The 27,464-nt window shown below is 37.2% G+C and overlaps 4 protein-coding genes across 8 annotated transcripts in view; 1 reads left to right on the plus strand and 3 right to left on the minus strand.

Moving 5' to 3' along the window:
• Positions 1-6,608, minus strand: part of dnajb14 (DnaJ heat shock protein family (Hsp40) member B14) — an 8,456-nt gene extending 1,848 nt beyond the window's left edge. The window contains exons 1-6 of the mRNA XM_014007764.1: positions 6,383-6,608; positions 2,394-2,568; positions 1,736-1,881; positions 990-1,175; positions 796-881; positions 590-699 (exon numbers count right to left, since the gene is read on the minus strand). Coding sequence (XP_013863218.1) covers positions 590-699; positions 796-881; positions 990-1,175; positions 1,736-1,881; positions 2,394-2,568; positions 6,383-6,515 — 836 coding nt within the window. The 5' untranslated portion in view covers positions 6,516-6,608. The remainder of the gene's footprint in view (positions 1-589; positions 700-795; positions 882-989; positions 1,176-1,735; positions 1,882-2,393; positions 2,569-6,382) is intronic.
• A 758-nt stretch (positions 6,609-7,366) lies between these two features.
• Positions 7,367-17,751, minus strand: LOC106517071 (tetratricopeptide repeat protein 39B). 3 transcript variants are annotated; one of them, XM_014007768.1, is made up of 18 exons: positions 17,666-17,751; positions 15,988-16,016; positions 15,725-15,829; positions 14,131-14,262; positions 13,612-13,688; positions 13,301-13,430; positions 13,094-13,199; positions 12,034-12,099; positions 11,827-11,935; positions 11,672-11,739; positions 11,525-11,584; positions 11,277-11,438; positions 10,285-10,376; positions 10,083-10,203; positions 9,899-10,010; positions 9,706-9,823; positions 8,912-9,028; positions 7,367-8,777 (listed from the first exon to the last, which is right to left on the minus strand). In XM_014007768.1, the coding sequence occupies exons 4-18, from the start codon at positions 14,247-14,249 to the stop codon at positions 8,663-8,665; spliced, it is 1,572 nt and encodes a 523-aa protein (XP_013863222.1). In that variant the 5' UTR covers positions 14,250-14,262; positions 15,725-15,829; positions 15,988-16,016; positions 17,666-17,751; the 3' UTR covers positions 7,367-8,662. The 3 variants fall into 3 exon arrangements, with proteins under 3 accessions (XP_013863222.1, XP_013863221.1, XP_013863220.1); XM_014007767.1 differs by lacking the exon at positions 17,666-17,751 and adding an exon at positions 16,499-16,618; XM_014007766.1 differs by lacking the exon at positions 17,666-17,751 and adding an exon at positions 16,108-16,179.
• Positions 17,575-22,574, plus strand: snapc3 (small nuclear RNA activating complex, polypeptide 3). Of its 2 annotated transcripts, none has more exons than XM_014007773.1 (9): positions 17,575-17,822; positions 18,459-18,542; positions 18,624-18,702; positions 18,817-18,921; positions 19,000-19,149; positions 19,258-19,340; positions 21,489-21,647; positions 22,047-22,154; positions 22,236-22,574. In XM_014007773.1, exons 1-9 carry the CDS (start codon positions 17,590-17,592, stop codon positions 22,381-22,383), a joined length of 1,149 nt encoding a protein of 382 aa, XP_013863227.1. In that variant the 5' UTR covers positions 17,575-17,589; the 3' UTR covers positions 22,384-22,574. The 2 variants fall into 2 exon arrangements, with proteins under 2 accessions (XP_013863227.1, XP_013863228.1); XM_014007774.1 differs by having other exon boundaries at positions 17,804-17,822; positions 18,415-18,542.
• A 168-nt stretch (positions 22,575-22,742) lies between these two features.
• psip1a (PC4 and SFRS1 interacting protein 1a) overlaps positions 22,743-27,464 on the minus strand; it is a 10,622-nt gene continuing 5,900 nt past the window's right edge. For both annotated transcript variants that reach the window (XM_014007771.1, XM_014007770.1), the window contains 2 exons: positions 25,072-25,159; positions 22,743-23,364 (listed from right to left, as the gene is read on the minus strand). In XM_014007771.1, coding sequence (XP_013863225.1) covers positions 23,337-23,364; positions 25,072-25,159 — 116 coding nt within the window. In that variant the 3' untranslated portion in view covers positions 22,743-23,336. The remainder of the gene's footprint in view (positions 23,365-25,071; positions 25,160-27,464) is intronic.

Genomic DNA, 27,464 nt, shown 5'->3' on the forward strand with positions numbered 1-27,464 from the left:
TATATATATATACTGCAAGGTGTTATTTATTTTTGTCTCTGTGGCAAATAAATTGGGAATACGAGCAGTGAGATTAAAATGTCTCAAATGCAGAAACTGAACTGCAGTCACTAAATGTAGAGATTAGAAATTTTACCAGATTTATTTATTTTTTTTAATGTAAGAGACAAAATACAGTGGATACAGTAAATACAGTCGCTGTATTTTTTTTTCTTGTTTTTGGCAGCTGGATGTTAATAAAGTAGAAATGAATGACTGTATAAGTAGGTCGCACTGGAGCAAAACAAACAAACAAACAAACAAAAAAAACACAAAAAAAACCAATGTGGGTTCAATTATCCCGACGGGCTTAAATGTCAGATTTTAGTGCTCGTCTCTATAAAAATCTTGCACCTGTACAAACAGCTGGTAAACTGTCTGATCTGAACATTTTGTTTTGTGTTGATCGCGAATTATGAAAAAAAAGAAAAAATAAATAAATAAATAAGCGAACTGGGCAAGCAGTAACAAAAAGGCTGTCAGTGTAAACACACAGATAGTAGTACAGTGAGTCACAAGTGTGTGTGTGTGTGTGTGTGTGTATACATACGGTCTAGAATAGAGGCTGTAGGGTGGAGGGGACACCATCATCTGGCTCAGTAATGATACTAAAATTAGGACCACGATGGGCATCAGTTGGATGAACATTGAAAAACCGCCCTAGGAACAAACAGAAATAAGTAAATATAAAACACATGCATTAAAAATAACAAAGAAATAAAAAAGAGGAAAATAAAAAATAAAATAAAGACATACATCTCCCCTTTCCTCTGTCCTCTCTTGTCTGTAGTCCGTCTGATGGCTGTAGCTCGTCCTCCCGTTAGTGAACGTGTGTGCATTAGCTGTGATGTCAGAAACATTACGACATCATCAAACCAGCTCCACCAGCTGACAAGGTCAACACTGAGATCTAAACAGCCTTTTAGCTCATTTTAGATTTTAAAACTCACAGGATGGGAAGCCGCCTCCAAAGAACATGTTGAAGAGGTCTTCAGGTGTGATGTCGGCTTCAAAGCCCCTGTGGAAGTCAAAGCCTCTGTGTGATTGGCTCTGGCTGCTCGGCTCCTCCCCACCCGTCAGGTCGTACTGCCGTCTCTTGTCTGGGTTGCTGAGCACGGCGTAGGCGTTGCCAATCTCTGGAGAGAAAAAATTCAATTAGTGAAAAAAAAAAATTTATTTGACAATTTAGTTTAACTGCTTGATATGTCCAGGTCATGTTTGTAAATGAGAAGTGGTTAAATAAATAAATAAATAAATAAATAAATAAATAAATAAATAAATATGTTCTCTCTCTAGTACAATTTTAAAATACCTTTTATCTTATATATAAGATCATAAAAGCTAAAAGAAGCCCAAATCTTGATTTTGTTCCTTACTTAAGAGCAAACAAACAGGTTGTAAAACTAAATATCAAGTACACATCAACACAGACATGACCTGCATAATAAAGCTTTAGCCAAAATGCTGAGACACATTTAGCTAAAAATTAAGTTGAGATAAAGTTACACATTGGGCTCTGAGAGCCTGTTTTTAACACAAACTTGGACAACAATGAATCAAGATAAAAACATACAATGGTATTCATTTTTCAGATGACTGAATAATTCAAGCAATTGATAGAATAGTTTTAAATGGCCTTAGAAGTATCAGTAAAACTGAAATTATTTTGGAAGAAAGTTTAGTTAAAAGTAGTTACTTTTAAAGGCCTCTGTTGCTCCGGGTGCGTGGTTTTTGTCTGGATGAAACTTTAGAGCTAATTTCCTGTAGGCTTTCTTCAGCTCCTCGTCATTAGCTTCCTTGTTGACACTAAGTACTTCATAATAGTCCTTACACCGCTTTATTCTGAAAGGCAAGAACAAGAAAAACAATCAAAAAATAAACAAAAGCTACGATGGCTTACTCTGCAGCCAGGTGACAAATTCATATTTTTTGTTTGCTCTTTACATTTAGTGTTTTTTGTAACCTTCTGAAATCCAGCAAGTACATGCATACATCATGTCCTCAGTCACACAGATAAAAAAATAACATTGAGCAAACCCACAAAAACATGGAGTGCTTGTCTGTAAACTATGTCATCTAGTTAAACATGTTCTGTTCCTCCAGTCTCATGGTGTAGGATTAAAACAGGCAGTGGTTGCCTGGTATCCATCTCACACTGCTAAATGTGTCTCACACTCCCTCATGGGAGAAAGGCAAATAAATTGAGGTTCCTATAGCAATAGGTGCATGTGCACCACACTGCTGATACGAATGTGTCTTCATTTAGTAACAAACAGGCTTTCCACTTGTTCAAAAATAAAAACAAGGACAAAAACAGCCCACAGACCACAATGCCAGTCTGTAGAGACTCTCACCTCTGCACACCTTCCACCTGGTCTGGAGTGAAGCCTTTTGCAGAGTCACTCCCTCCAGTTTCTTGGTTCTGTCTTCCTGTTTTGGTACCAGTCGTTTCTGAGTGCTCTGATGGTTTCCTGCAGTGTGCACCATTACTTGCTGAGCTCCCATTCTTTGTTAAAGCATCCAACAAAACTATGGAGAAAGAGGAAAAACAGCGTCAATTATTACCTTTATTCATTTCTTTAAAAGTAACAAAATAAATTGTATATACAATAAAAAATACAAATCGTAAATAAAATGAAAGGCAGCAGAAAGAAGAAAAAAATCGTATTATATCTGCTGCTTTTTCTCAAAAAATAAAATTCAAATAATAATAATTTACAAAAAACATCAAATCCTTGTCGAACAACAGTTCGTATGGATACACATTACACTATTTCATATTTCTTTAACACATTGACTGTTATTCTCTTTAACATAAACATTGATCCAGCATTTTTAACATCACTCTCCAGATTATTCCATAAACTTATTCCCTGTATAGTACACCGCTCCTTCAAACTAGTTCAAAATTTAAGTTTCACAAACATCTCTACTCCTTTAAGAACTTATAATAACTCTTTCATCACAACTCTTTCTCTTAACAAGTTTTAATTGGATGTTTAAAGTTAATATGCTTTTGTGAGCCTTATAACATGTAAAATATTAAATCAACAAACTCATGGAATTTCCATAATTTCAACTGATAAAATAATATATTTGATGATGAATGTAATGTTTTCTAGTGATGATTCTTACAGGTCTTTTCTTTAAAACAAAAATAGGGTTTGTAATTGTTTTACAAATAACAATCAAGAGTCAGGATCAAAGCTTTCAATGTTCTTGAAGTGGCTAAATTGCATTTTTAAGTGAACATAGGCATCTAATTTGTCACTTAATTTTGATTTATGTATTGTTACTGTCATGTTATGTAAAAATCATGACTCAGGAACAGAGTACTGCCAGATAAATTTCTTTCTTGAACTCAGTGGGTTGAGAATTATTTTTTTATTTATTTGTTTATTTCTTTTACATTTTAGCACTACTGTCATGGTAGCTGCTCACCCACAACAGTGGCATCCTTATAAATTAGTGTAAAAATAAAAAATAAACCTCTGAAAGCTTAAAAATCGGTTTAAAGGGAGCTGTGTGGGACTTGTCACAACTGAGCCTTGAAAGTTGGCTAAAATGATCAAAGGTGCCCACAAAGACTGTGCGTAAGCAGCCACTACACATCAGAACCAGCCATTTTGACTGTTTTTCCTCACAAGCTCAATTTGCTCTGTTCCAGAGGAAATAACTGAGGGTTAATCCTTTTTCACAAACAGACACACATAAAACAATGCTAATATTGCTATGCCCCTATTTTTTCTGCTTCATTGAAATCCCTAAAATGTTCATACACACTACATAAATTTGTCAGGTTTGCTTTTATAAAACTGTGTCTACTCTTGGAAGCTTTAAGGCTGACAATAAAAACAACTAAAGCTATTGATGTTGTTCCTTACATGGCAAAAATATACATGATTTATTAGATTATGTTTCATTTCTCCAGTGTTTCTTATAACCAAGCCAGTCAGCTTCCTGTGAACAAACACTGAAAGATCAGGATGTGAATGACGCAGACAACACACAATAAAGGCAATAAAGTACATCTACTGACATGTCACACTTCAACAACAGACTAGTTGCTTTTCATCGATGGGTAAAGTCACTGTGAGCGACTACAGAGTCCCCAAACTACAGGTGCTGGTCATAAAATTAGAATGTTACGAAAAAGTAGATTTATTTCAGTAATTCCATTTAAAAAGTGAAACTTGTATATTATATTCATACATTACATACAAACTCATATATTTCAAATGTTTATTTCGTTTAATTTTGATGATTACAAATGACAACAAATGAAAATCTCAAATTCAGCATATCAGAAAATTAGAATCTTGTGAAAAGGTTCAAAATGGATGGCACCTGATACCACACTCTAATCAGCTAATTAACTCAAACCACCTGCAAAGGCCTTTAAATGGTCTTTCAGTCTAGTTCTATAGGCTACACAATCATGGGGAAGACTGCTGACTTGACAGTTGTCCAAAAGACGACCATCGACACCTTGCACAAGGAGGGCAAGACACAAAAGGTCATCGCTAAAGAGGCTGGCTGTTCACAGAGCTCTGTGTCCAAGCACATTAATAGAGAGGCGAAGGGAAGGAAAAGATGTGGTCGAAAAAAATGTAAAAGCAAGAGAGATAACCGCACCCTGGAGAGGATTGTGAAACAAAACCCATTCAAAAATGTGGGGGAGATTCACAAAGAGTGGACTGCAGCTGGAGTGAGTKCTTCAAGAACCACCACACACAGACGTATGAAAGACATGGCTTTCTGCTGTCGCATTCCTTGTGTCAAGCCACTCTTGAACCACAGACAGCGTCAGAAGCGTCTTGCCTGGGCTACAGAGAAACAGGACTGGACTGCTGGTGARTGGTCCAAAGTCATGTTCTCTGATGAAAGTAAATTTTGCATTTCCTTTGGAAATCAAGGTCCCAGAGTCTGGAGGAAAAGAAGAGAGGCACTTCATCCACGTTGCTTGAAGTCCAGTGTAAAGTTTCCACAGTCAGTGATGGTTTGGGGTGCCATGTCATCTGCTGGTGTTGGTCCATTGTGTTTTCTGAGGTCCAGGGTCAACGCAGCCACATACCAGGAAGTTTTAGAGCACTTCATGCTTCCTGCTGCTGACCAACTTTTTGGAGATGCAGATTTCATTTTCCAACAGGACTTGGCACCTGCACACAGTGCCAAAGCTACCAGTACCTGGTTGAAGGACCATGGTATCCCTGTTCTTAATTGGCCAGCAAACTCTCCTGACCTTAACCCCATAGAAAATCTATGGGGTATTGTGAAGAAGAAGATGCAATACACCAGACCCAACAATTCAGAAGAGCTAAAAGCCACTATTAGAGCAACCTGGGCTATCATAACACCTGAGCAGTGCCACAGACTGATCGACTCCATGCCACGCCGCATTGCTGCAGTAATACAGGCCAAAGGAGCCACAACTAAATACTGAGTGCTGTACATGCTCATACTTTTCATGTTCATACTTTTCAGTTGGCCAACATTTCTATAAATCCTTTGTTTTTATTGGTCTTCAGTAATATTCTAATTTTCTGATATGCTGAATTTGAGATTTTCATTTGTTGTCATTTGTAATCATCAAAATTAAACGAAATAAACATTTGAAATATATGAGTTTGTATGTAATGTATGAATATAATATGCAAGTTTCACTTTTTAAATGGAATTACTGAAATAAATCTACTTTTTCATGATATTCTAATTTTATGACCAGCACCTGTACAATCTAGTCCTTATAGCAGCAGAAATCTGGCATCTTGTTTGTCCAGGATAAGCCTGTGTTTAAAGGCTCTCTCTGGGTCAATCATTCAATTAAAGGATTGGCAATCCCTCCTTCAGCTTCTATAACCAACTATTACCTGGCCAAGGTGATGGGTTGAAGTGAAAGTAAAATGACAAATTATTATGTTATGGGTTGGGATACGCACTGTCTCCCACGTAAAGAAAAAAAAAAAGATTTACTTTGAATGGCGTTCACATTTGAGCTGGTTTTTGCCCAGATACACAACCAGACAAGAGTTGTAGCGAACACGCGTTTGTAAAACAGCACAACTTTCTGTAGAATAGCAGGACAAGCTAGGTTAATAGCTGTAGGCCAACATTTAGTTTAGCTACTGAGCTAAGTGACGCTTCATTTATACTCACTAAACCAGTTTATTTCTCTCTATCGTTACGTAATTATATAAGTATTTATAATATAGCCATTTTTTATTCTACATTTAAGGATGAACCGCGGAGAAGCTTCGCTGTAAATTAAATTACGAAACATTAGCTAGATGATGCTAACACCGGAGGCTTCGACTTCCGACAAAGTAATCAGAATCAGCCTCACCTTTGGCTCTGTCGGTTGGATACAACTTCTCTGCTTTGTTCAGAAACTTCAGGGCTTTCTCTTTGTCACCGGCTTCGAGGGCTTTCGTCGCTATTTTAATACATTTTTCGGCTTCATCTCGGTTCCCTTCCATCTTCTCTTTTCTCTTCTTCCACTAGCGGTCAGCTGAGATCAGGGTTGCCAGATAGAACATGACGAACGTGGGGTCGTTTTAAAACCTGTCGTATTTTGAGCAAAACTGTGGAAGAGAGAGTACACGCTTTATTTAGTGGGAGTGGGGGTGGGTGCAAACACTTTCTCTGTCAGCGGATAAGAAGGAGGGGGTGTCGTGATTGGCAGCAAAAATAGAAACGATCTATAGCAATGATTATCGCATATTTGGCAACGCTGGCTGATATAAACCACGTGCTCAATAGCGCTGACAGGCTCATTCATGTATGGCAAGTCGTGGTAGCATATAATCACATCACCGTACTACAGTAGCATTCCTCCTTAAAGTGGCCTGTCCCCTGACATTGGATTAAAAATGTTTCTCGTGGCCACACAATAATAAAGCATTTTGGACAAATACAACTGTCACTTTTGTCTTATAGCCTCAACATATAATGCCTAACATAAGTGACTGAAGTATGTCATTCATTCATATAAAATAAAATTGTTACAAACTTGTCCATGCAAACAATAAAATATAAACAAACAAAACATATAAAAATATAAAACTAACAAAAATATATAGAACTGAAAAAATCACGGATGATGAAGAAATTAAGAAACCAATATTAAGTTTTTTATTGAAGTGAGAAAAAAAAACAGTCTCTGCATGAAAATGACTGCAACAATTATTGTGTGGCCACACATCCCATGGTCTCAACATAAATATCAGTAATGCATGTCCACAGGATACATTTATTTTATCCAATGTGACCGGACAGGCTCTGTCCCTCCTAATGAAAAACTTTACTAATTACTAAAAATTAAGCAAAACAAGATGTTACACTTATTTATTCACACAAATGGCACACTTGGCGTTGTTATTGTTATGCAGAAATGGTTTAGTTACAACTGCTTTGAAGACACAATGAGAGCTAGGCTAAAAAAATAAAGACAGTTTTCCCCCTGAAACTCCCCACTAATCAGAAGTGAAGAAGCTGTTTGAATAGGAGGTAAAAAAAATATTCAGGGACTGAGATAGTTGTTTTCAAGCAATTGGGGATATTCAAGTGTTTGTGATTTTTTTTCCAGGTGAAGCAGGACTTACTGCAGTTAAATGTTATTATTATTGTTGGGCTAATTGGTTTTGCATCACTGAGCATGCCCGTCACTGAGACGCCACAACTAATCAGCATTAGTCTATACGAAAATAGTTATAACTCAGTCAATTTTGCAAATATTAAGCTAAAATGAGATGTGAAATTGGTTTAAATTTATCTGACCCTGACACATACTCTGAACATGACATCTAATATCACAAGTCTGCATATCAAGTTGTTTTCAAGTTTTGACCAAAACGCCTATGTTGTCATAATTTCTTAACGTAAGCTGATCTTAGTCTAGCCTGGCCCTTGCCTTCCCACGCAGTTCCGCAAAGTGAAGGACAAGGATCTGCTGGTGTTTACCAGGCTAATCTTAGTCTAAAACTGGCCTGAAAGGTGGCAGGCAACATGCATTCCTTCAAGGATTACTAGACCCATAATTAAAATTCAAACTTAGTTCATAGCTGGAAAAAATGACCATTTGGATTTTTACCTGCAGTGTGCATTTGTGGTTACAAATCTATGTGGATATGTTCTGTGTTGTTAGCAATGTTCTTTTTTGAGTCATCAGACAGCACCCTCAGCAGGGACAGTGCCCAGTGCAGAAAACCTTAGTTGTGATTTTAAACTTAAAACTCAGTTTTATGTTAACACATTTTTACCAGTTTTGCTAAATTAAGAACACATATTACTGCTCAATACCCAAAAAAAACAGTGTTAGTGATAAAAATGTAATATTTTAATCTCAGAAAATACAAATGTGAAAATCACTGAATGTATCCAGTTTATTTGGGGATTTTATAAAATAATAATTTGTAGCTAATTAGTATAACTTTCAGGTAGACGTTAAAAACATCAATCTATGCTTCAAAATCTAAAAAAAATTATAAAGTCGACTTTCAAAAAGAAGGTGTGTCTTGTAAGCATGTTACAGCTGAAATATTTTATTCACACTTAAGAGCTGAAGGTAGCTGGTAAGATTTGGGTTGCGTTGGATCCATTTGTCAGTTTTCTTGCCACATGTTCTTCAGGCAGGTGTGCGTGATGGAGGGAGTTTGGCTTCAAATGAGCCCATGGTGTTGAGAGCTGCATGGATGCGGAAGTGTAGCCTTGACTCCATACTGTAGTCTCTGTAGTTCATCCTGCAAACATGGATCACTTGATCAGCTAGCACACAAACTAGAACAGATATATAGACTGTATGGTTCCAAACAGAATACTCGGGGAAGAGGATTTTTCTCTCGTCTTAAATACCTGGCTGAAAACATGCACTCACCTGGCATTTTCTATGACTGTGATGGCTGTTTGGATGTCTCCTTTCTGCTTGTGCAACAAACCCAGCTCATACATCGTAAACGGCACCAGATATGTGTCATGCTTGATCTTCTTTTCGCTGGAAAATAAATCATGAAGTTTAAAAAAAATGTAATAAATCTCACTTTGCAAGTATTATGTTCCGTTTTTATTACAGTCCTGCCCCACCCCCCACCCACACACACACACACACACAGCTACAAGAACTATGGCAAAGACAACCACAGAAAGTAGGGTTGCTTTTCATAAACAAATAACATGTATTTTCTAAAGTAGTTAGTAGTGTCATCTCCAGAAGAATACGTTTCCTCCCACAGACCGAAAACATCCATATTAGGTTAATTAGTAACTCTAAATGATCCCTTGGTGAAAACTCAAAATAGAAAATTAAAATCTTACTTCTAAATGTACAACACTATTAAAAAAACCAAGCACCATCTTACAATAGAGATCTTATTGTGACAAGACAAAGCGAAAGGTTGGCACAATCATTTGGTTTTTTATTAGATAGATAACTTGCATTAATTGGCATTTTATAAATGACTGTATCTGCCTGGACTGTATCAGAATTGACAGTAATTAGAACTGAATCGGGATCTGAATTGAATTTCTTTTTTGGACTTGTTTTAGTACAGTGCCCTGAGAAGACTATATTGTGAACTTGCACTATATAAATAAATTGAATTACATTAAAAGTTTGCTGATTTTTTAAAATTAGATCCTATTTGTGTTGAGGCAGCTTTGGGATCAACTCACCTGGAAATGACATAGTTGAAACAGATCTCAGCTTGTACCAGGCGTCCCAGCTGAGTTAGACACAGGCCCTTGAGCAGCTGCACGACACACAGATCATCCAGGTGGTACTCCGATGGTGCTACGCATCACACACATACTTTTAGTTTCATTTGCATTAAAGAGTTTTTTTTTTTGTTAAATTTGGTTATCTCACCTGGATTATTTTGGAGCTGCTCCTCTGCTTTGTCTAAAGTAGACAGAATGTTTTCAGTCAGGTCAGGCCTTTTCCCGACTACTTTGAAACCATTCCACACATACATCATTTCCTGTATGAGAAGATGGCTTATTTTAGCAAAGAAGGCTCATGTTTGACTGACATATTGGGCACATGAGCTCACCAATGCAGGGACGACAAGTTTCCCAGGATTCACAGAAGAGTATCTCTGAGCTTTCTTCGCAGCAAACTTCTCTGTTGGAATTGATTTCCCTGCAAGTCTTATTCTGAGGCCATCCACCTGCCTACAAAACATAATTTATTCAGTTTGTTTATAAAATGTACGCATACTCATGTAATGAAGAATTGTTCATGTTATTACACACCTGAATAAAGTCACTATATTCTCCCCCAGTTTAGTTACTTCTTCTTCTGGGAGCATGCTCAAGATGGCAGCTTTCTGAAACACATAAGTGGCCTAGAAAAGAAGTGACAGTTTGGGTGGTGTCAGCAGACAAGAATAAAATGAACTTTTAAAAATAGAGGAAAATTTACACAATACAGCTGTGGTCAGAAATTTACACACACACTCATTATGGGCTTGAAACTGGCCACAATGTCCAGAACAACCCAGAAATCACCAAGGCTCAAGCCTGCCATAAATACCAGAACACCGGTGTCATTCACTGTGAAGTTTTACTTTGTAATGGATTGAGAGGATACCAACCAATATAAATAAACAAACAAACAAATAAATAAATAAGTGAAGCACATCTAAAGCTGGCCACAGTCTCGCCAAATGTCCTCTGCATAAAGACAACAATTGAGCTCTTTGACCACAGTGACAAGGAGAGGCTTTCAAACCTACAAATAATGAATCAACTGCTAAGCATGGGAGGGGGGGGGGTGGTAGCCATCCAATGGGTTGGGTTTGAACATGGGCGTATTTCAGCAAGACATAGATTCAAACTAGTGGATTATAAAAACTAGGTCTGTGTCAGAAAACCAACCAATTTAAATTAATTTGATCAATTCTGCCAAGAAAAGTAATCAAAAATCCAGCAATAATTATTCCAGAAGCTTGTTGATGGCTACATAAACTGAGTATGTAAGACTCAACTTGCAAAAAGGCATTTCATGGAATATTAGTGGCACATGTTTAATTTGAAGCCAGTTTGTATACCATAGAGCTAGTGTGGATTAAAGGACATTCACAATAAACTCAAACTTGTGCACCAGTTCTTGTTTTTAGAACTCTTATGGTTGTTTCTAATCATTCCCACCTGGACAAAAGGTTCAAATCAGTTATTAAAACTCAGAATTGAGATAACAGTTATGCCCATGATGAGTGTATGTAAACCTCTGACTGTAACCGTACCTGGGACCACTTGTTCTCCCTGCAGAGCAGGTCGACATATCGATACGCCTCCATCCAGTTTTGTTCAAAGGAGTAGGCCCACATCAGCTCCCAGTAGCACAGGTGGTGAATCTGACGCCACTCTTGCTGAGTTGAAATGCACGCCAGGAACTTCTCCTGGGCCTGCAGAGAAGTCCAATGTGGCTGAGTATCAGTTTAAGTTCACAAAAGGTTATAAGTGCATAAAATTAGACAACAGAATCACTTACAAATGTGAAGTTCCCTCTCAGTACAGCTATTCGTGCAGTGTAGAAAAGCATGAGAGCTCCCTGTGGGGAAAAATACTTTAAATCAGCTCAAATAACTAGTTTAAGAAACAAGGAAATACACCACCATGGATCAGCATCATTGCTTACATTTGGGAATTTATCAGCAAATGGTTTTAGCAGAGCATCAGCCTCAGTGAGATTTACGTCTCCAGTTCCTGAGGGAAGAATCCATCACTTTTATACCATTACAACCTCAAATAATCCAATATTAAACAGATTAAAAGAAACTAGAAAATGCTCACCAAGTGTGACTGTGATGTAGAGATGAAACATCAGCAGAGTCAGAGTGCTGAGGATGGAACGGAGGCTGCTGCTTGTTGCTCCCTCCCTCAGCTCGAACAATCCAAGCTCCTGCAAAATCAGTCAGCAATTTATTCTCCTGCTGTCCTGAGATTAATGTTACATCCTGAGCAGACAGAGGTTCTGTGCTGCACAGTGATGGTTCTTACCCTGTCTCCAGAGAAGCCCAGAAACTCCATCAGTCTGAGGACTCTGGATGGAAGCAGGGACAGGATCTGATAAATGCACACAGCTGATTGGTTAGTGCTCAAGGTGATTGGACTTCTCTTTTTTTTGGATCTTTGTGATACATGACCACTAATGGTTTTTAATTACTGATGCTGATTTTGATTGATTTGATTTATTGATTCAACAGGAAAAGATTATTAAAAATCAAGCCTGACTGAGCATAATTGCTGTTTTACAGCAGGTTCCTGTTCTGCAGCACATAAAACACTCAGAATTACAGCATCACAATCTCATTATACACCATAGACACAAAGACAAACAAGCATACCAAATTTCAAAAAGGCAGCATTTGCAAAATAGGACGTCTAAATATGAGCACAACAAAAAGTGTCCAGCAGATGGCAGACAAGATTCTTCTTAAAGGGCTGTAGTTTTGAAATGGACTTTATGTTTTGAGGATTTTAGGTTTATAAACCCTTTAAGGACATTTAAACATATAAAACTTGATCATAATTTCATGTTTTGGTCACCTTTCAACTTACAGTATAATGATAGTGAAAGAGTCAAATCCATTTTTTGCCTCACATTAGCTCTAAAAGATGATATACACAGGTGGACAAAATTGTTGGTACCCCTCGTTTAATGAAAGAAAAACCCACAATGGTCTCAGAAATAAACTAGAATCTGACAAAAGTAATAATCAATAAAAATTATATGAAAAAGAACAAATAAATTTTAGACATTGCTTTTCAACCACTAATTTCAGGGGTACCATCATTTCTGTCCAGGCCTGTTGTATGAGTTTTATTTTATTATTTTTTTTAATTATGTTGAAGCATGGCTGAAAAGAAATGTCTGACTTTCATTTATTATTACTTTTGTCAGATTCTAGTTATTTCTGTGACCATTGTGGGTTGTTCTTTCATTAAACGAGGGGTACCAACAATTTTGCCCGTGTGTGTGTGTCATAATTTTAATTTCAAGCAAATTAATTGTAAAAGCTCCAATTTTATTATTATTCACAACGATGTCACTTCTTACCAGATTAAAAGATCCAATGCCCATGTTGACCCCACCTCGAAAATGAACATGAGTACTCTTCTTCTTTTCCACATCTTTCATGGCGATTTCCATGGCCTGGCAGTTCCTAGTGTGCAGACAAATCTTGATTTACAATTTAGTTTGTTTGTTTCCAGTGTTTTTGTCTGTTGGAGATAATTACTGCACAGATATGCCCTAATTTCTTACTTGTAAATTTGATAACTGCTTCTCATCCCCATCCCTCCTTTGATGAAGCTGATTATATTGTCATCCAGGAACGTGAGTACGGCTTTCTGCATCAAAACTTCAGCGTAGCAAAGCTCTGCATGCATCTCCTCTGTCAATAACAGTCATAGGCAGTAGAAAGGAAGGAAAAGTCAAATCTATGTATTTAGAGAGGCAGCGTGTGACTGATGTGTGTCTTTCCCACTTTGCTGTACAAATACGGTACCAGTGATTTCCCTCCTTGTCAACTTGTAGTATTAATGAAAATGCATAATTGAAACATGTCCATTCACCTTCTGTCAAATTGTCAACTGGTTGTCCATGCCACAAGTTAACCAAGCTCTCCATTATTCCAACTTTTCTTCGAAACCTTAAGTTTAAAAAAAAAAGGGCAGTGTTAGACACAACCAGGAGTCACAACTTCTTTAGTTTTAAAATAAATCCTAAAATTCACTCTTTTAAACTATACCATTCCTAAAGTTATATAAATTTTGTTTATTAGAACTGTTTAAAACATATAGATATTGGACAGAAGGTTTCAACTTGATTTAATTTAAAACTTGTTTACCTCTTTAGTTTAATGCTCCAAGATTACTTATTTTTGCACTGATGCTATAAAAGTAAACTTTGATTAGTTATCTTCCTCTGGATATTAGTTTGCACCTCTGTGCTGCAGGATATTTTCTTCTTGGTTGCCCCAGTTTTTATTTTTCAGAATTTGAAAAGCATTTTATTGCTCATGTTCATCAAAACAATCATTTGCCTAATAAATGAGCACAAGGCTTAGAACATGTGGTTTGATGAAGCCGTACCTCTGGCAGACGTGCAAGGATTCGCAGAGTGACTCCATGGCTACATCCATGTCCTTTGGGTCAAAGGTCATGGCAGCCTGCATTAATAAGATGCTGCTGTAGCCCAATGCATGGTACATACTGTGGCTCTTCCTGAAGTACATAAATGAAACAAAACTCATTAAAACAGATGAAATTAAACGTTTTTTTACAGCATCAGTTAATTTTTTTCCACCACTTTGCCAACTTTTATGGATGTTCTGAAAACAAAAGGACTGCAGTCATGCAAGAGATTAGATTTTTGGAGGTAATTTTATCCTACTGTAGAGTCAAAGTTCTGTACATTTATGTCATCTAGGTCAGGTGAATGTGAAGGTTGTACCATTTATTGCAACATTTCCACAGTTATCTTTGTTTAAATAACATTCAGAGATCCTGGAAATGTGCTTTGATTTATTAATAAATCTAATTATAATAGGATGTCAAGTGCGAGTGAGGGAGGGAAAGGGGTGATACTTGTTCCTCCCATTATGAAAATAGAGGCACCAGGTCAGTTTACTGATCAGTAAGAGATTGCTTAATTTATTCAACCTTTTTAATAATCTGAACTCAATCACTGAAGTGGAATTCATATTAATATACGTTACCATAATCAATAAATGTTTACCACATGAGGAGGGTCCAATTTATCTTCTAAAATTTTATTACAATTTTCTTAAAATCAAAAATAGATCATATTAGATAAATTGAACTATTTTGATGAATTCTATTTGGTAGATTTGGGTGACTTGGACCCTGGTGTCAACTGATTTGGTTGAGACCAACTTATCCAGAAGGTCTCTCAGGAAGATGAGAAACAGACAGACAACAAAAAGTAAACCAAGTTGCTGTCACCCACCTCAAGGATTTTTCTACGGATCGTTATTAAATCAAGTTTGATAGGGCATTTATGGTTGACAATGGAAAAGCTTGGGATTTGTTTTGTTTTAACTCTTTCTGTCCAAGGACTCTTCACAACTAAAGCACATGTCACTTAAAGTGACGTTAATACTGCAAAGCAATAGCATAGAAAATGTATTGGAACACTTGAATCATACAATAAATCAATATTTGTGTTTCAAATATTAAATAATCAAATTAAACCATTTCATTTAATGATTTGTTCCCATCTAAATCTTCAAAGAAATATAAAGGCACTTTTTCAATCTAATTTAGTGTCTGGTACCCATGCAGATAACAGACGTTATTCCAGTGAAAATAACCAACTCTGAAGGAGGATTTTAGGTTGCTGGAAAAAAGTGATTCTTCATGCTAGACAGAACTATTCTGTGCAGCTTGATTTTAGAACAGATTACCAATTCACCAAACCACATTAAGAACTGATGAGATGATTTCTGAAGAAAATGTGAATCTTTGTTTTATGATTCTGGTTTCATCACAGCATGTGACAGTTTTTAAGCAGCAAATGTCTGTGACCTTGGATCTGTATTTTAATATAGTCCGTAATATTGGACTCATTTATATGTGAACTGTCATGAACATTTTAAAACCAAGCATGGGTCACTCCAGTAGTTGGCTACAGGAGTGACCCCCCACAAGCATCAGTGTGACTCACCGAGGTTTTAAAGCTGCCAAAGCGTCTGCAAACCTGTTGTTCAGAAAAAGATGGAGAGAAACCCTGCATTCCTCCAGAGCCGTCTCCAAATCTGTCCCAGGGGATCTGGATCAGGACATAAAACAAAAACTGGTATGAAAATACATTTAAGATAATACTAATGTGACTGTCTTTGTTTTAAATGCAGCAATCCACACGTTAATCACTGAATTTAATGCAAATATACCCACAAAAAAGTAGTTGCTGATATCAATTCTACTCACGTTTCATCTCCACCATAATCTTGATCCACCTAAAGGAAAACAAAATGCTTTGTTCAAACTTTCCAAAATATGTACATCACCCATTGTTTTTATTTAGCAAAATTAGTAGTTTTTTGTTACATTTGGTATTGTGTTCTCATTTAGTTTGTTTTGTTTCCCATTGTCTCCCTCTGTCATTCCTGCCCTCAGTTAAATGTTTTCACCTGCTTTCCATGTTCATCAGCCTCAGCTGCTTTACTTAACCCAAAATACCCATGCCTGCCTGTAGGCAGTTTAAACATGTTTTTAGACTGTGGGAGGAGAATAGAAAAGAAATCTAACTCAAAAGAGAGTATGCAAACCCCACACAGAAAATATAACTGACCACTATCACTATATCCCCTCAGCTAACTTAAACTGTTCACTCTCACTTTCTCATCTATCTGAGATACTATTTGTTATCCCAATTATTTAATTAAGAAAACAATCAAGTGCTGTTGGTCTGATATTCTACATAAAAAAGTAAATTTACCTCTTGGAATGAATTGATCACCTCCATTTAGAACAACCAGGAGTGTTTGAATGAAAAAAAAAATAGTTATAGATCTTTTCCAGCCAACCTTGACGCTGAGCGCTCTCCTGATGTGCTGACAGATTAAATCTGACACAAGCTCTTTATAATCTGAAAGGTTGGGAGTGGTTTGCATTTTTCAGGCTCAGCCTACAAGTCAACTGACCAAAACAAGCAAATATAGTCCTACTTCCTTGCTATTAAAATGCCACGATTACTTTTCCCACAACCAATATCTTTTTTTTTTTTTTTGTCAGAAAGCACAATGGACAAGTGGAGTTATTGATGACTGCTTCATTTAGTCATACAAAACCTTAAACATCAACAGAAGTGCGGGGCTGTTTATCACTGGTGTCAGAATAAATCAGCTGCCTGATCGAGGTCTTTTTCATTACAAAATTTTGACACACAACTAATGTGGCAAAATGTTTACTGTTATATAGAGGATTTTACCAAAACAATGACAATTCCATTATTTATCAGCATAAAAATGATTTTAGTCTAAAACTCAGTTTTTGCACCACACTTTGTACATTCCAGCGAGTTCACAGTAGGTTGTTAAATATTTTACTCTTTAAGGCTGTTATTGAGTAATTAAAAACTTTGCATTTCTTTGAAGAGATGCATTTTGCCTGTCACCTTTGCAGCTTTTACAGCAGTCACATGGTCGACCTCTTGTAAATAAAACAAAGTCTTTTGCTGTCAAATCCAAAACAGGATGGATAAAGTTAGTGACTCAATTGAATATGATCAATTACAATCTGTACAGTAGGTGATTTTTGTCGCTGTTGCACAATAAATTGTATTTGTATGCTAAGGACATAATGAACTTTATAATAAAAGCCTCTCCACTTGTTTTGCTATCACTTCTATCGTGGACAGAACATAAAAATGCAGGATGTTACAACTTGAACGCAACATGCATCTAGCATGGCTACAATTTTGTCTGTAAGCTTGTAGTAAATAGTCACGTGACCACACACATCGTCCTGAAACTACATTACCCATCATTCCTCTGGAGGTGCGTGCGCGTGACGCTTCATTAGCAAAATATGGCGGCATCCGAACAGCAGACGGATTCCAGCACCAGCGTTCCCGAATACGAATACGTAGATATTAACACCAAACCTTTTCACATCGGCGCTTTCAGAGAAGAATGGCTGTCCAGACTGCGGCCAGAAGACTTTTCCTTCCAGCAGGAGGACGAAGCGACGTTTGAGGCTAACTTTGCTGCGGAGATGGGTCTCGGACCGGAAACAATGGCTGAGCTGAAGTCAGTCTGCAGGTAGGAAGGAGTCTCGCATATCAGGTTTTTAGTTAAAGCATTTATAAACAGCACATGCAGTAACTAATTGGTAACATGTCCGGATTTTCTGTTGTATCAGTCAGAGCCAGAACACTGGATAACGCTACGTCAGAAGCTCTGAAAAGCCAAGCTGACATGTCCCTTCAGTTCAAACCCTAGTTTTGCTTAATTAGCTACACCTGTTTCCTAAAAACAAACCGTGTGGATGACCAGTTAGCAGAAAGTCGGTGCATGTGAGGATCTTGAAGTATTCATTACCATCCTATTCAGGCGACAATTACAAATTCACTAATTCTTATTCCTAAAATATTTTTGTGGTCTTTTTGCACGTTTGTACAATAATCTGTTTTAAAACTTGGGACTGTGAATGCAATATTAGTCACATTGCACGACTAGCATTGGACGTTGAATGATTTTATTTTCTTGTCTTAAACCTCAGTTTTGTTGCAGAAATTGATCTGCAATGTAAAATAAATTAAATTAACAAATTAATTGAACCAAAGCCCGACTGACGACATCATCATTTAGGTTTTTTTTTTATCTTCTGACTTCTTTGTTTCTGTTATAATAGAAAATGATAATCCGAGATGCGTCTTTCCATTTACTTCTTTCAAGTCTTAGTTCAATTCGGTGCCATGCCGAGGACGAGCAGCCCGATACAGAAGTTGTGCCTCCAAACCCAAGGCTGAAAACTTTAATGTATGACTTCCCTCCTTTGTTTCAATGCCCTCTGTCTCAGGTTCTTCAGCGACTTGAATCAGTGTGTGTTTTTTTTAACAGCCACAGAAAAAGGAAGCAAGCTCATGCACCCTCTAATAACGCGCCCAAGAACAGGCATGACCTCTATGCTGATGAACTGGTGAACTGACATCGCTGAAGCAAAACCATTCTGTTCATTATTTATTCTTATTTTAAATTGTTAGTGCATACACAATCGCTGAGCAGATCTAATGCACACTTCTCTGATTTCCAGGAAAAATTAACTATCGGCAGGATACCAGAAGCAGCGGCTGATATGATCCCAGAGGGAGAAGTCATTTTAACCATCAACATCTACTACCCTGCTGTTTATGAAAAAGTGAGCATTTATCTTCTTTCTTTTTATCAAAAGTGCCTCTGTCATTCCTAAATGTTCTCTCTCTGTGTTTGTTCCTAGTTTAACTACGTCAGACCTCACATGACTCTGCTGATGACTGGCTCCCACAGCCTGGCTGAGCTCAGGGACGGTATTTGCTGCGTCAGTGACTTGCAAGTGTGCGGCGAGTTCAGCAAGACGCCAAATACAGCTCTACACTTCATCAGCCAAGTAAACACACACACACACACACACACAGATCACATATATAAACAAGACACACATGTGACTGCACTATCATTTATGAACCTATTTTTTTTTTTTTTTTTGATGTTTCAGGATCATTTCAAATCGGCATTCTTTTTCTTCGAGGGAGTTTTCTACAACGACATGAGATTTGCTGAGTGTCAGGACATCAGCATGTACGTTTTTGTATTTTGACTGAACAGCTTTGTGTTAACCTCTTGTGTTTTTCTCTTACGTGGAACAAAGGCATTTCGAACCTATAAAGTCCCAGTAAAATGCATATTCCAGGGTTTCTGTAGGCACAAGGTCTGAATGTCTTTAAAGAATTCACAAAACCACTCGTAGTCATTTATTCTTTTAGAGCAGGAGTGTCAAACTCATTTTCACCGAGGGCCACATGAACATTATGGTGGCCCTCGAAGGGCCAGTTGTAATGAACTTTGACGTTTCATGTTTAACTTTGACTAAACAGAGTTTTAACACGTCCTCTTTTAAACACTGATAAGAACTAAGTGTATGACTGACTAAATCTGAAATAAATACAGAAATATTATTAAAAGTAAAACAAATAAAGTTTTACTCACCGAGTTTCTAGTGAATAGCTAGTATGCATTATGGCAGATTTAGTTTATGGTTGACTTGATGCTGACTTTAAAGCAGCTTATTTTCAGACATTAATACTGTGCTATCCAACTAAATTGCTCAGTTACTTAAAGCCAACAGCTCAGGAGCAGGACAATTATTATTATCTTTCACCTTTTAAATTTATTTTATTGCGTTTAATCATAAATTTTAAAATTTACCATTGGTATAAGCAGAGTTGCACATAAGTGGTATGCATGTGCGATCAAAAAAGAAAAAGCACACCAGATGGAATGTCATAAAACTCCCCCTAAGATTGTACTTGAGATTGTGAAAACAGCCAGCAGGGTCGCAAATGCAACCTGATTTCTTAAAAACAAATAAAACAAACAAAAAAAAAAATCGAGCCTCACTGGTGTGACTGGATCGTCGTTCTGTGAGAGGAGGGCAGCGGGACCCTAAGGATTAAACAACACTGCTTTCAACGAATCAGACAAACTTCAGAGCCATTTTATCCAATCAGAGCAGAGCCACATTACCTCCAACAGAAGAACATTTATTTGCCCCATATCAAAGCAAAGATAAGTCTGTTTAATGTCACCCCCCATCCAAAAATAAATAAATAGATAAATAAAAACATGCTATGTTCTCTAGGTGAATGAGTTTTAAATGTTATTTTAATTTATCAGAAAGATCCACAAATTTCCTTCTTAACAATTTTATGATAAGAACAAGGTTCTTGATGTGCTAAACGTGTTTATATTTAGAATCATACTGTGACACAGCTGCTCTGGGATAAATGTAATTCAATAAATGATAAAATTTGAAGAATAAATAATTTTAAATGATTACTTGAGCTGAAACCATCTAAATATTATCTTTTTGAATAAAATAGTCTTTTAAAAAAGAAATCAGTCTAACAAATAAAACATTTGTTCTGTGCAAAAGACAGATATTTGCTGCTTGGTGTGGAGAGTGTGGAAAGCTGGTTTAACCAAGGCCAAAGATCTAGAAGGCCAAACTACAGGAGCTATACATCTCAGGGTCATGTGTAATCTAACAGACATTTAAACATGAAATGTTCAGTTTGAGATCATTGGCCACTTAGGTAGTTTACTAAATGTATGCAGAGAGAATGATTTGGCATGATGTCCCGAGACATTGCCAGCTGATAAAAGGCGTCATAAAACAGAACAGGGCGATAATAAATGCCTGGACACCCCTCTAGATAAATGAGTTAAATGAGTGAAGGAAAATACGAGCACCAAGCAACAACCCTAGGTTCTCCCCTGAGAACCAGACCAAAAATTTTATGTGCAACCCTGGATATAAGAATAAATTTTCATGTTTCACGGGTGACTCTCGGCTACACGGGAGTCACCTGCAGGCCACAGTTGGCCCACGGGCCTTGAGTTTGACACGACACCAGTTAGTTGTGAATAAGGCTGTGTGCAAACCTCATGATCTTTGGTGAAAGCTATTATGAGTGATTTATTTCAAGCCTAGGGTGACACTGATTTTCATGGACCTTTTAAATACCAATCTGTATAATAGCATCATTATGACTTCTAATATAATAACAAATTTTAATTTTTTTAAAATATTTTTAAAAGCTAATATTAACATTTATAAAAGTTTTAGGTGTGACTTTAATTGAAACATTGGTTAACCTTCAAAATATTGAATTTTATTAATGTTTGAGTATAAATTTTGAGATGTACTTCTTTGTGCTTCTGATCCAGGACCACTATCGAGTGGGCAAAGGCACACAACTTTCCCACGTTCAGGCAGGCCAAGATGGAGGACACGCGGTTTGTGGATCTGAGAGTCAAAGTGGGATTCCCATACCTCTACTGCCATCAGGGAGACTGCGAACATCTCGTCATCATTACAGACGTCAGGTTGGTGCTCCCGTTCTGTGGTTCCAGTTCTTTACACCTTGTATTATCACCCAACACCAAAGTCAAAAAGAAAGATAAAGTTGCTTTTATCTACAAATTAAAAAGCTAAGGGTTGATTTTTGTTACCACTGAGACATCAGACTCTCAATAACCCTGAAGTACTAATGAAGGGTTTGAAACAAAGCACCTCATTGTCAGACAGGATTCAGCTATTTTCACCAGACTTTAAGGTCAAAATGGAGTGTTTGCGTCAGTGGATGCATAAAAGCCTAATAACTAATGTGCAGTTTACGTAAACAGGGTAACTACACATGAAAGTAATTTCTAATGTTACAAATGCGAGACAAATTTCCAACCAGTTTCTCTGAAATCCTCTTTCCTGTTTTTTTTACGCATTAGACTGGTCCACAAGAATGACTGCTTGGACAAGAAGCTGTATCCACTTCTCACGCACAAACACAGATCCCTCACTCAGAAGTGTGCCATTTGCCATGTCTTTATTGGCAGGTGGGTGAAAAATCTGCAATTTTATTTCCAACAACCAGCCCTTTTAAAGCTGATCTGTCATCTCACGTCTGACTTTTCCAGGTGGTACACCACCAACGACGAGTTTGCCCCCAGTGACCCATGTCTGTTCTGTGAGAAGTGTTTCTTGATGCTGCACTATGACCATGAGGGCAACAAACTGGGAGAGTTCCTGGCTTTTCCTTATGTGGATCGAGCAGCATTTAACTGATGTTTTACAGAGGTGCTCAGATATTGATGCAATGCCCGAAACGACCACAGATTTTGTTTAGAATAACGAATGTTAGTGGCTGTAAATATAAACTTATTTTTGACATTGTTGCACAAGTCATTAGTTCCACTTTGTATTTATTTCTTTGCAATATTATTTTGTATTAAATAAAAAATATAATTGAAGTAGCATAATATTCAGTTTTATTTAAATATGAACAAGTTTTACTACTGAAACCTGACTTTTAATTGGTTTCTTCTTTCAGCAAACAAGGTGACATCCTGTGTGCCGAGTCCTTTGTGTTTACAGAAATTCTACAGCTCATCTGCATAATTTAGATGAATAAGAGACAAAAGGTGTACCATATCTACTGCTTTATTACTAGATGGTGAAACTGGTCATCAGACAGGAACAAAAAAAATAAATCTTATTTACATCTATGTTAAAAGAAAACCTAAAAGATACTCAAACAAAGCATTTTGTTAAGGTAACTTTGGCAATTTTCTTAAGTTTGTGCATTATGAGTCTATGAAACATGCATTACAGAGTTAAAACAGCTACTTTTACATATTTTATAGAGTTGACTGTGAAGTCAAGCTAAGTTAAGTCAAAATGAAATGATGGGACCCCAAATATTTACTTCAATAGAAATGGAAAAAGGAGCCAGATGGTCCAAACCGTTTCCTGTGAGCATGTTCATTAGCATCAACATTCAAGTACTGCAGATTTACAAATATATTCCACACCGACATGAATTCAGTACATCCACAGCAGCTAGCACAAGGTTTCAAGAGTACAAAAATAGAATATGCAGTGAGACATTGTGGGGCATGTGACTGATTCAATTCAATCTTTGAGCAGCAAAAGTGACTAGAAGGTTCAGAAAACTGGACACTATTTTCTTAAAGTTGTATTAATACAGCAGCAAATCTTTCTTCAGGCAAGTTGGTCACTCAGGTGGACTCTTGAACCTTTGAAGCACTGAGGGGACAAAAAACAAAGTTATTGGACCATTCTAGGTAAATTGAGGAGATTTGTTTCAAGCTTCCATGATACAGCGGGTAAAATAAGTATTGAACACGTCACCATTTTTCTCAGTAAATATATTACTAGAGGTGCTAATGACATGAAATTTTCACCAGATGTTGGTAACAACCCAAGTGATCCATACATACAAAGAAATCAAACCATAAATGTCCAGAAATGAAGTTATTTGTAATAATGTGGAATGGCACAGGGAAAAAGTATTGAACACGCTTACTGAAATTTATCTAATACTTTGTACAAAAGCCTTTGTTGTCAATGACAGCTTCAAGACGCYTCCTGTATGGAGAAACTAGTGGCATGCATTGCTCAGGTGGGATTTTGGCCCATTCTTCCACACAAACAGTCATCAAATCTTGAAGGTTTCGTGGACCTCTTCTATGAACTCTGATCTTTAGTTCTTTCCATAGATTTTCTGTTGGATTCAGGTCAGGTGATTGGCTGGGCCATTCCAGCAGCTTTAGTTTCTTTCTCTGAAACCAACTGAGAGTTTCCTTGGCTTTGTGTTTGGGCTCATTGTCTTGCTGAAATGTCCAGCCACGTTTCATCTTCATCATCCTGGTAGATGGAAGCAGGTTTTTATCAAGAATGTCTCTGTACATTTTTCCACTCATCCTTCCTTCAATTATTTGAAGTTTGCCAGTACCATATGCTGAAAAACAGCCCCACACCATGATGTTCCCACCTCCAAACTTCACTGTTGGTATGGTGATTTTGGGCTGATGTGCAGTGCCATTTGACCTCCAAACATGATGTGTTTTCTGGCATCCAAACAGTTCAATGTTGATCTCAGCTGACCAGACTATATTCTCCCAGTATTACACAGGCTTGTCTAAATGTTGTGCAGCAAACTTTAAAGGAGCTTCAACATGCTGTTTCTTCAGCAGTGGAGTCTTGCGTGGTGAGCGTGCATACAGGCCATGGTGGTTCAGTGCATTACTTATTGTTTTCTTTGAAACAATCGTACCTGCTAATTCCAGGTCTTTCTGAAGCTCTCCACAAGTGGTCCTTGGCTCTTGGACAACTCTTCTGATAATTCTTTTCACTCCTCTGTCAGAAATCTTGTGAGGAGCACCTGGTCGTGGTCAGTTTATGGTGAAATAATGTTCTTTCCACTTCTGAATTATGGCCCCAACAATGYTCACTGGAACCTTCAGAAGTTTAGACATTCTTCTGTAACCGATGCCATCATTATGCTTTGCAACAATAAGGTTGTGAAGGTCTTGAGAGAGCTCTTTACTTTTACCCATCATCAGATGKTTCTTGTGTGATACCTGGCCATCATTTGGGACTGAACCAGCTGATATTAACTTGCACTGACAAGGGGCAGGCTTGCTTTCTAATTACTGAGAGAGTTCAGCTGGTGTCTTGGCTTTCCATGCCTTTTTACACCTCCCTTTCTTCATGTGTTCAATACTTTTTCCCTGTGCCATTCAACATTATTACAAATAACTTCATTTCTGGACATTTATGGTTTGATTTCTTTGTATGTATGGATCACTTGGGTTGTTACCGACATCTGGTGAAAATTCCATGTCATTAGCACCTCTAGTAATATATTTACTGAGAAAAATGGTGACGTGTTCAATACTTATTTTACCCGCTGTAGGATGGGAATGAAACAAACTATGCTGTTGCGTTTACCTGTGATTTTCTCCAGCTGAAGCATCTTCATGCTTTTCCATCTCATGTTTCTTCTCTTCAGGACTCACATCTCCATTGGTCATCTTGTCTGCAGGGTGTTAACAGAAACACAGACTCAGTTAGATAGAAAGTCACTGTACAATCTGAACAAACAGACAGGGAAGCTCACAGGAGCATGTGATAACACATGCATCACTGAAGGTTACTGGGATTAATACGATTTACCATCAATTTGGTATGCTTTACTCTTTTAAAGAAAAGACCTATCACAGACATGGATTTTTTGGTATGACTGCATGTACAAAGAGGGATGTCGCTGCCATTTACAGTGTGTTCCTCCTGAGAGAGCCAACCACAAAGAACTCATGATACACCACTGGAAATGAAAGGAAAGCATAAGTAGGGCACCAATGAGTCAGTTTAATTGTTAGGTGTTTAGATGTGACTTGCCGTAGATAATGGATTTATCAATAACAAGCAGAAATTTATAATCCAGCATGATCTAATTTATTCACTCCTTTCTTTTACAACAAGTTTGTTACGATTAAACAAATGTCACTTTTCTGCAACAAATGCATATCTCTAGGAAAATAACATTTATTACTACCATAAAGAAACCCAAATCTGATGATGTGATCATGGTGGTCATATCTGATGATATGACCACCTTTGGTCAAAAGGTATTAACTGAGGTCATTCAGTCATACAACTGATTGTTTTCTAATTCCGGGGTCTGCAACCTTTACAACCAAAAGAGCCAATTGTGCTTCTTGTCTCACTAATAAAATGTGTCCAGAGCCGCAAAACAAGCTACAACTGTGATTATCAACTGGTGGTCCATGGGCCTTTTCAAAGCCTTTCCGGGAACCTTTACTGTCAATGGAGGTGACATTATAAAAGTAAAATTTTTTTATTATTTTATTTATTATTGTACATTCTATTATACCTTCTCAATGTCAAACTCTGTACGCACAGGTCATCCTCGTGAGGTTTTCTCAATAACAAACACACAAATAACCATGCAAGTGTTTCAAGTTTCACTTATTTCCTTTTTACAAAAAAACATGTGTTATTTATGCTACATTTATTAGTGATGGTGAGATGAAGCTTCATGATGCACTGAAGCTTTCCATACAAATAGTATACATACATATAGTCTGATAGACTCGGTTCAATTGAAGACCAAAATTGCAACATTTGTTGACATTCTCCGCTAGTGTGGTTCGCTTTCACGCTGCACTTTCAAACAAACAAGAATTTGCTTTTTTTGCTCCGCAAACTTTGAATACGCATTCACACTTCCCCAAACTAGAGTTTGATTAAAGTGGACTAAACTGGGCTGGTCTGGATGCATCCTTAGCTTCAAGAAACAGAACTAGGAGCTTTTGCAACTCAAGTGAGCAAACTGAGAACTCCCACAATCGTTGCAAATCCTGTTCACCACTACAAGTCATCAGTAGTTGCAACTCGAAGACATACTATTTTTACATTATGCTGTATTCCAAAATAATATAGCACATTCAATAAATGTAGCCACTGTTGCCCATAGTTTCCTGTTTTTTCATGGCATCAATGTAAAAGTTAAAAATAAGCAAAATGTTGGGCTGCACTGCAAAAAAATGTCCACCTAACCAAGTTTTAAAATCTTATATCCAGCCAAAAAGTCTTTTTGATCTTATTTTGAGACTGATTTACTAAACAAGAACTCATTGTGTAAGAATAATAATCTTGTTTTCAGAATGTGTCAGATTATTTGTCTTGTTAGTCTGAAAATTTGACTCAAGTCAAAATTTTCTGCCAATGGAGCAAGAAAATTTTACTTGTTAAGTAAATCAGTCTCAAAACAAGATCAAAAAGACTTTTTGGCTGGATATAAGATTTTAAAACTTGGTAAGATGGACAGTTTTTGCAGTGTGGGCGATATGCCTCCCCCCCCCACACACACACACAAAATCTCAGATTTTTTTCATACTAAATTCGATTTTAATAGATTTTGTTTCTCACTTAACAAAGTGCCTCTGTTTCAGGCGTTGAAACAATTATTTTGTACTCCTGCTTTTTGTAACAAAAGCCTTCAAACAGATTTTGCAGTGAGGTGATTGGTGCTCCAAGTCTGAGGTTGCAAAACCTAACCAGTTCCAGATAACTGAAGAAAAAAATGCTTTTTTTGGGAAGTAGATCCTCTCTGCTAGCTGCCATATTGTCATGTTGTGTACCAAGCATCTTAAGGGACAGGTGGGCTGACTTCTGAACTACAGAATACCAAAGAGGGCACTAGTGGGAAAAAAAAATAAAATCCAGATTTTCCCAAAATTAAATCTTTATAATTCAAATTAATCGATTAAATAGATTTATCGCCCAACCCTAGCAATTTTTTTATATTTAATTTGTGT

This window comes from Austrofundulus limnaeus, unplaced genomic scaffold (assembly GCF_001266775.1).
Source record: "Austrofundulus limnaeus strain Quisiro unplaced genomic scaffold, Austrofundulus_limnaeus-1.0 Scaffold44, whole genome shotgun sequence".
NCBI lineage: Eukaryota > Metazoa > Chordata > Actinopteri > Cyprinodontiformes > Rivulidae > Austrofundulus > Austrofundulus limnaeus.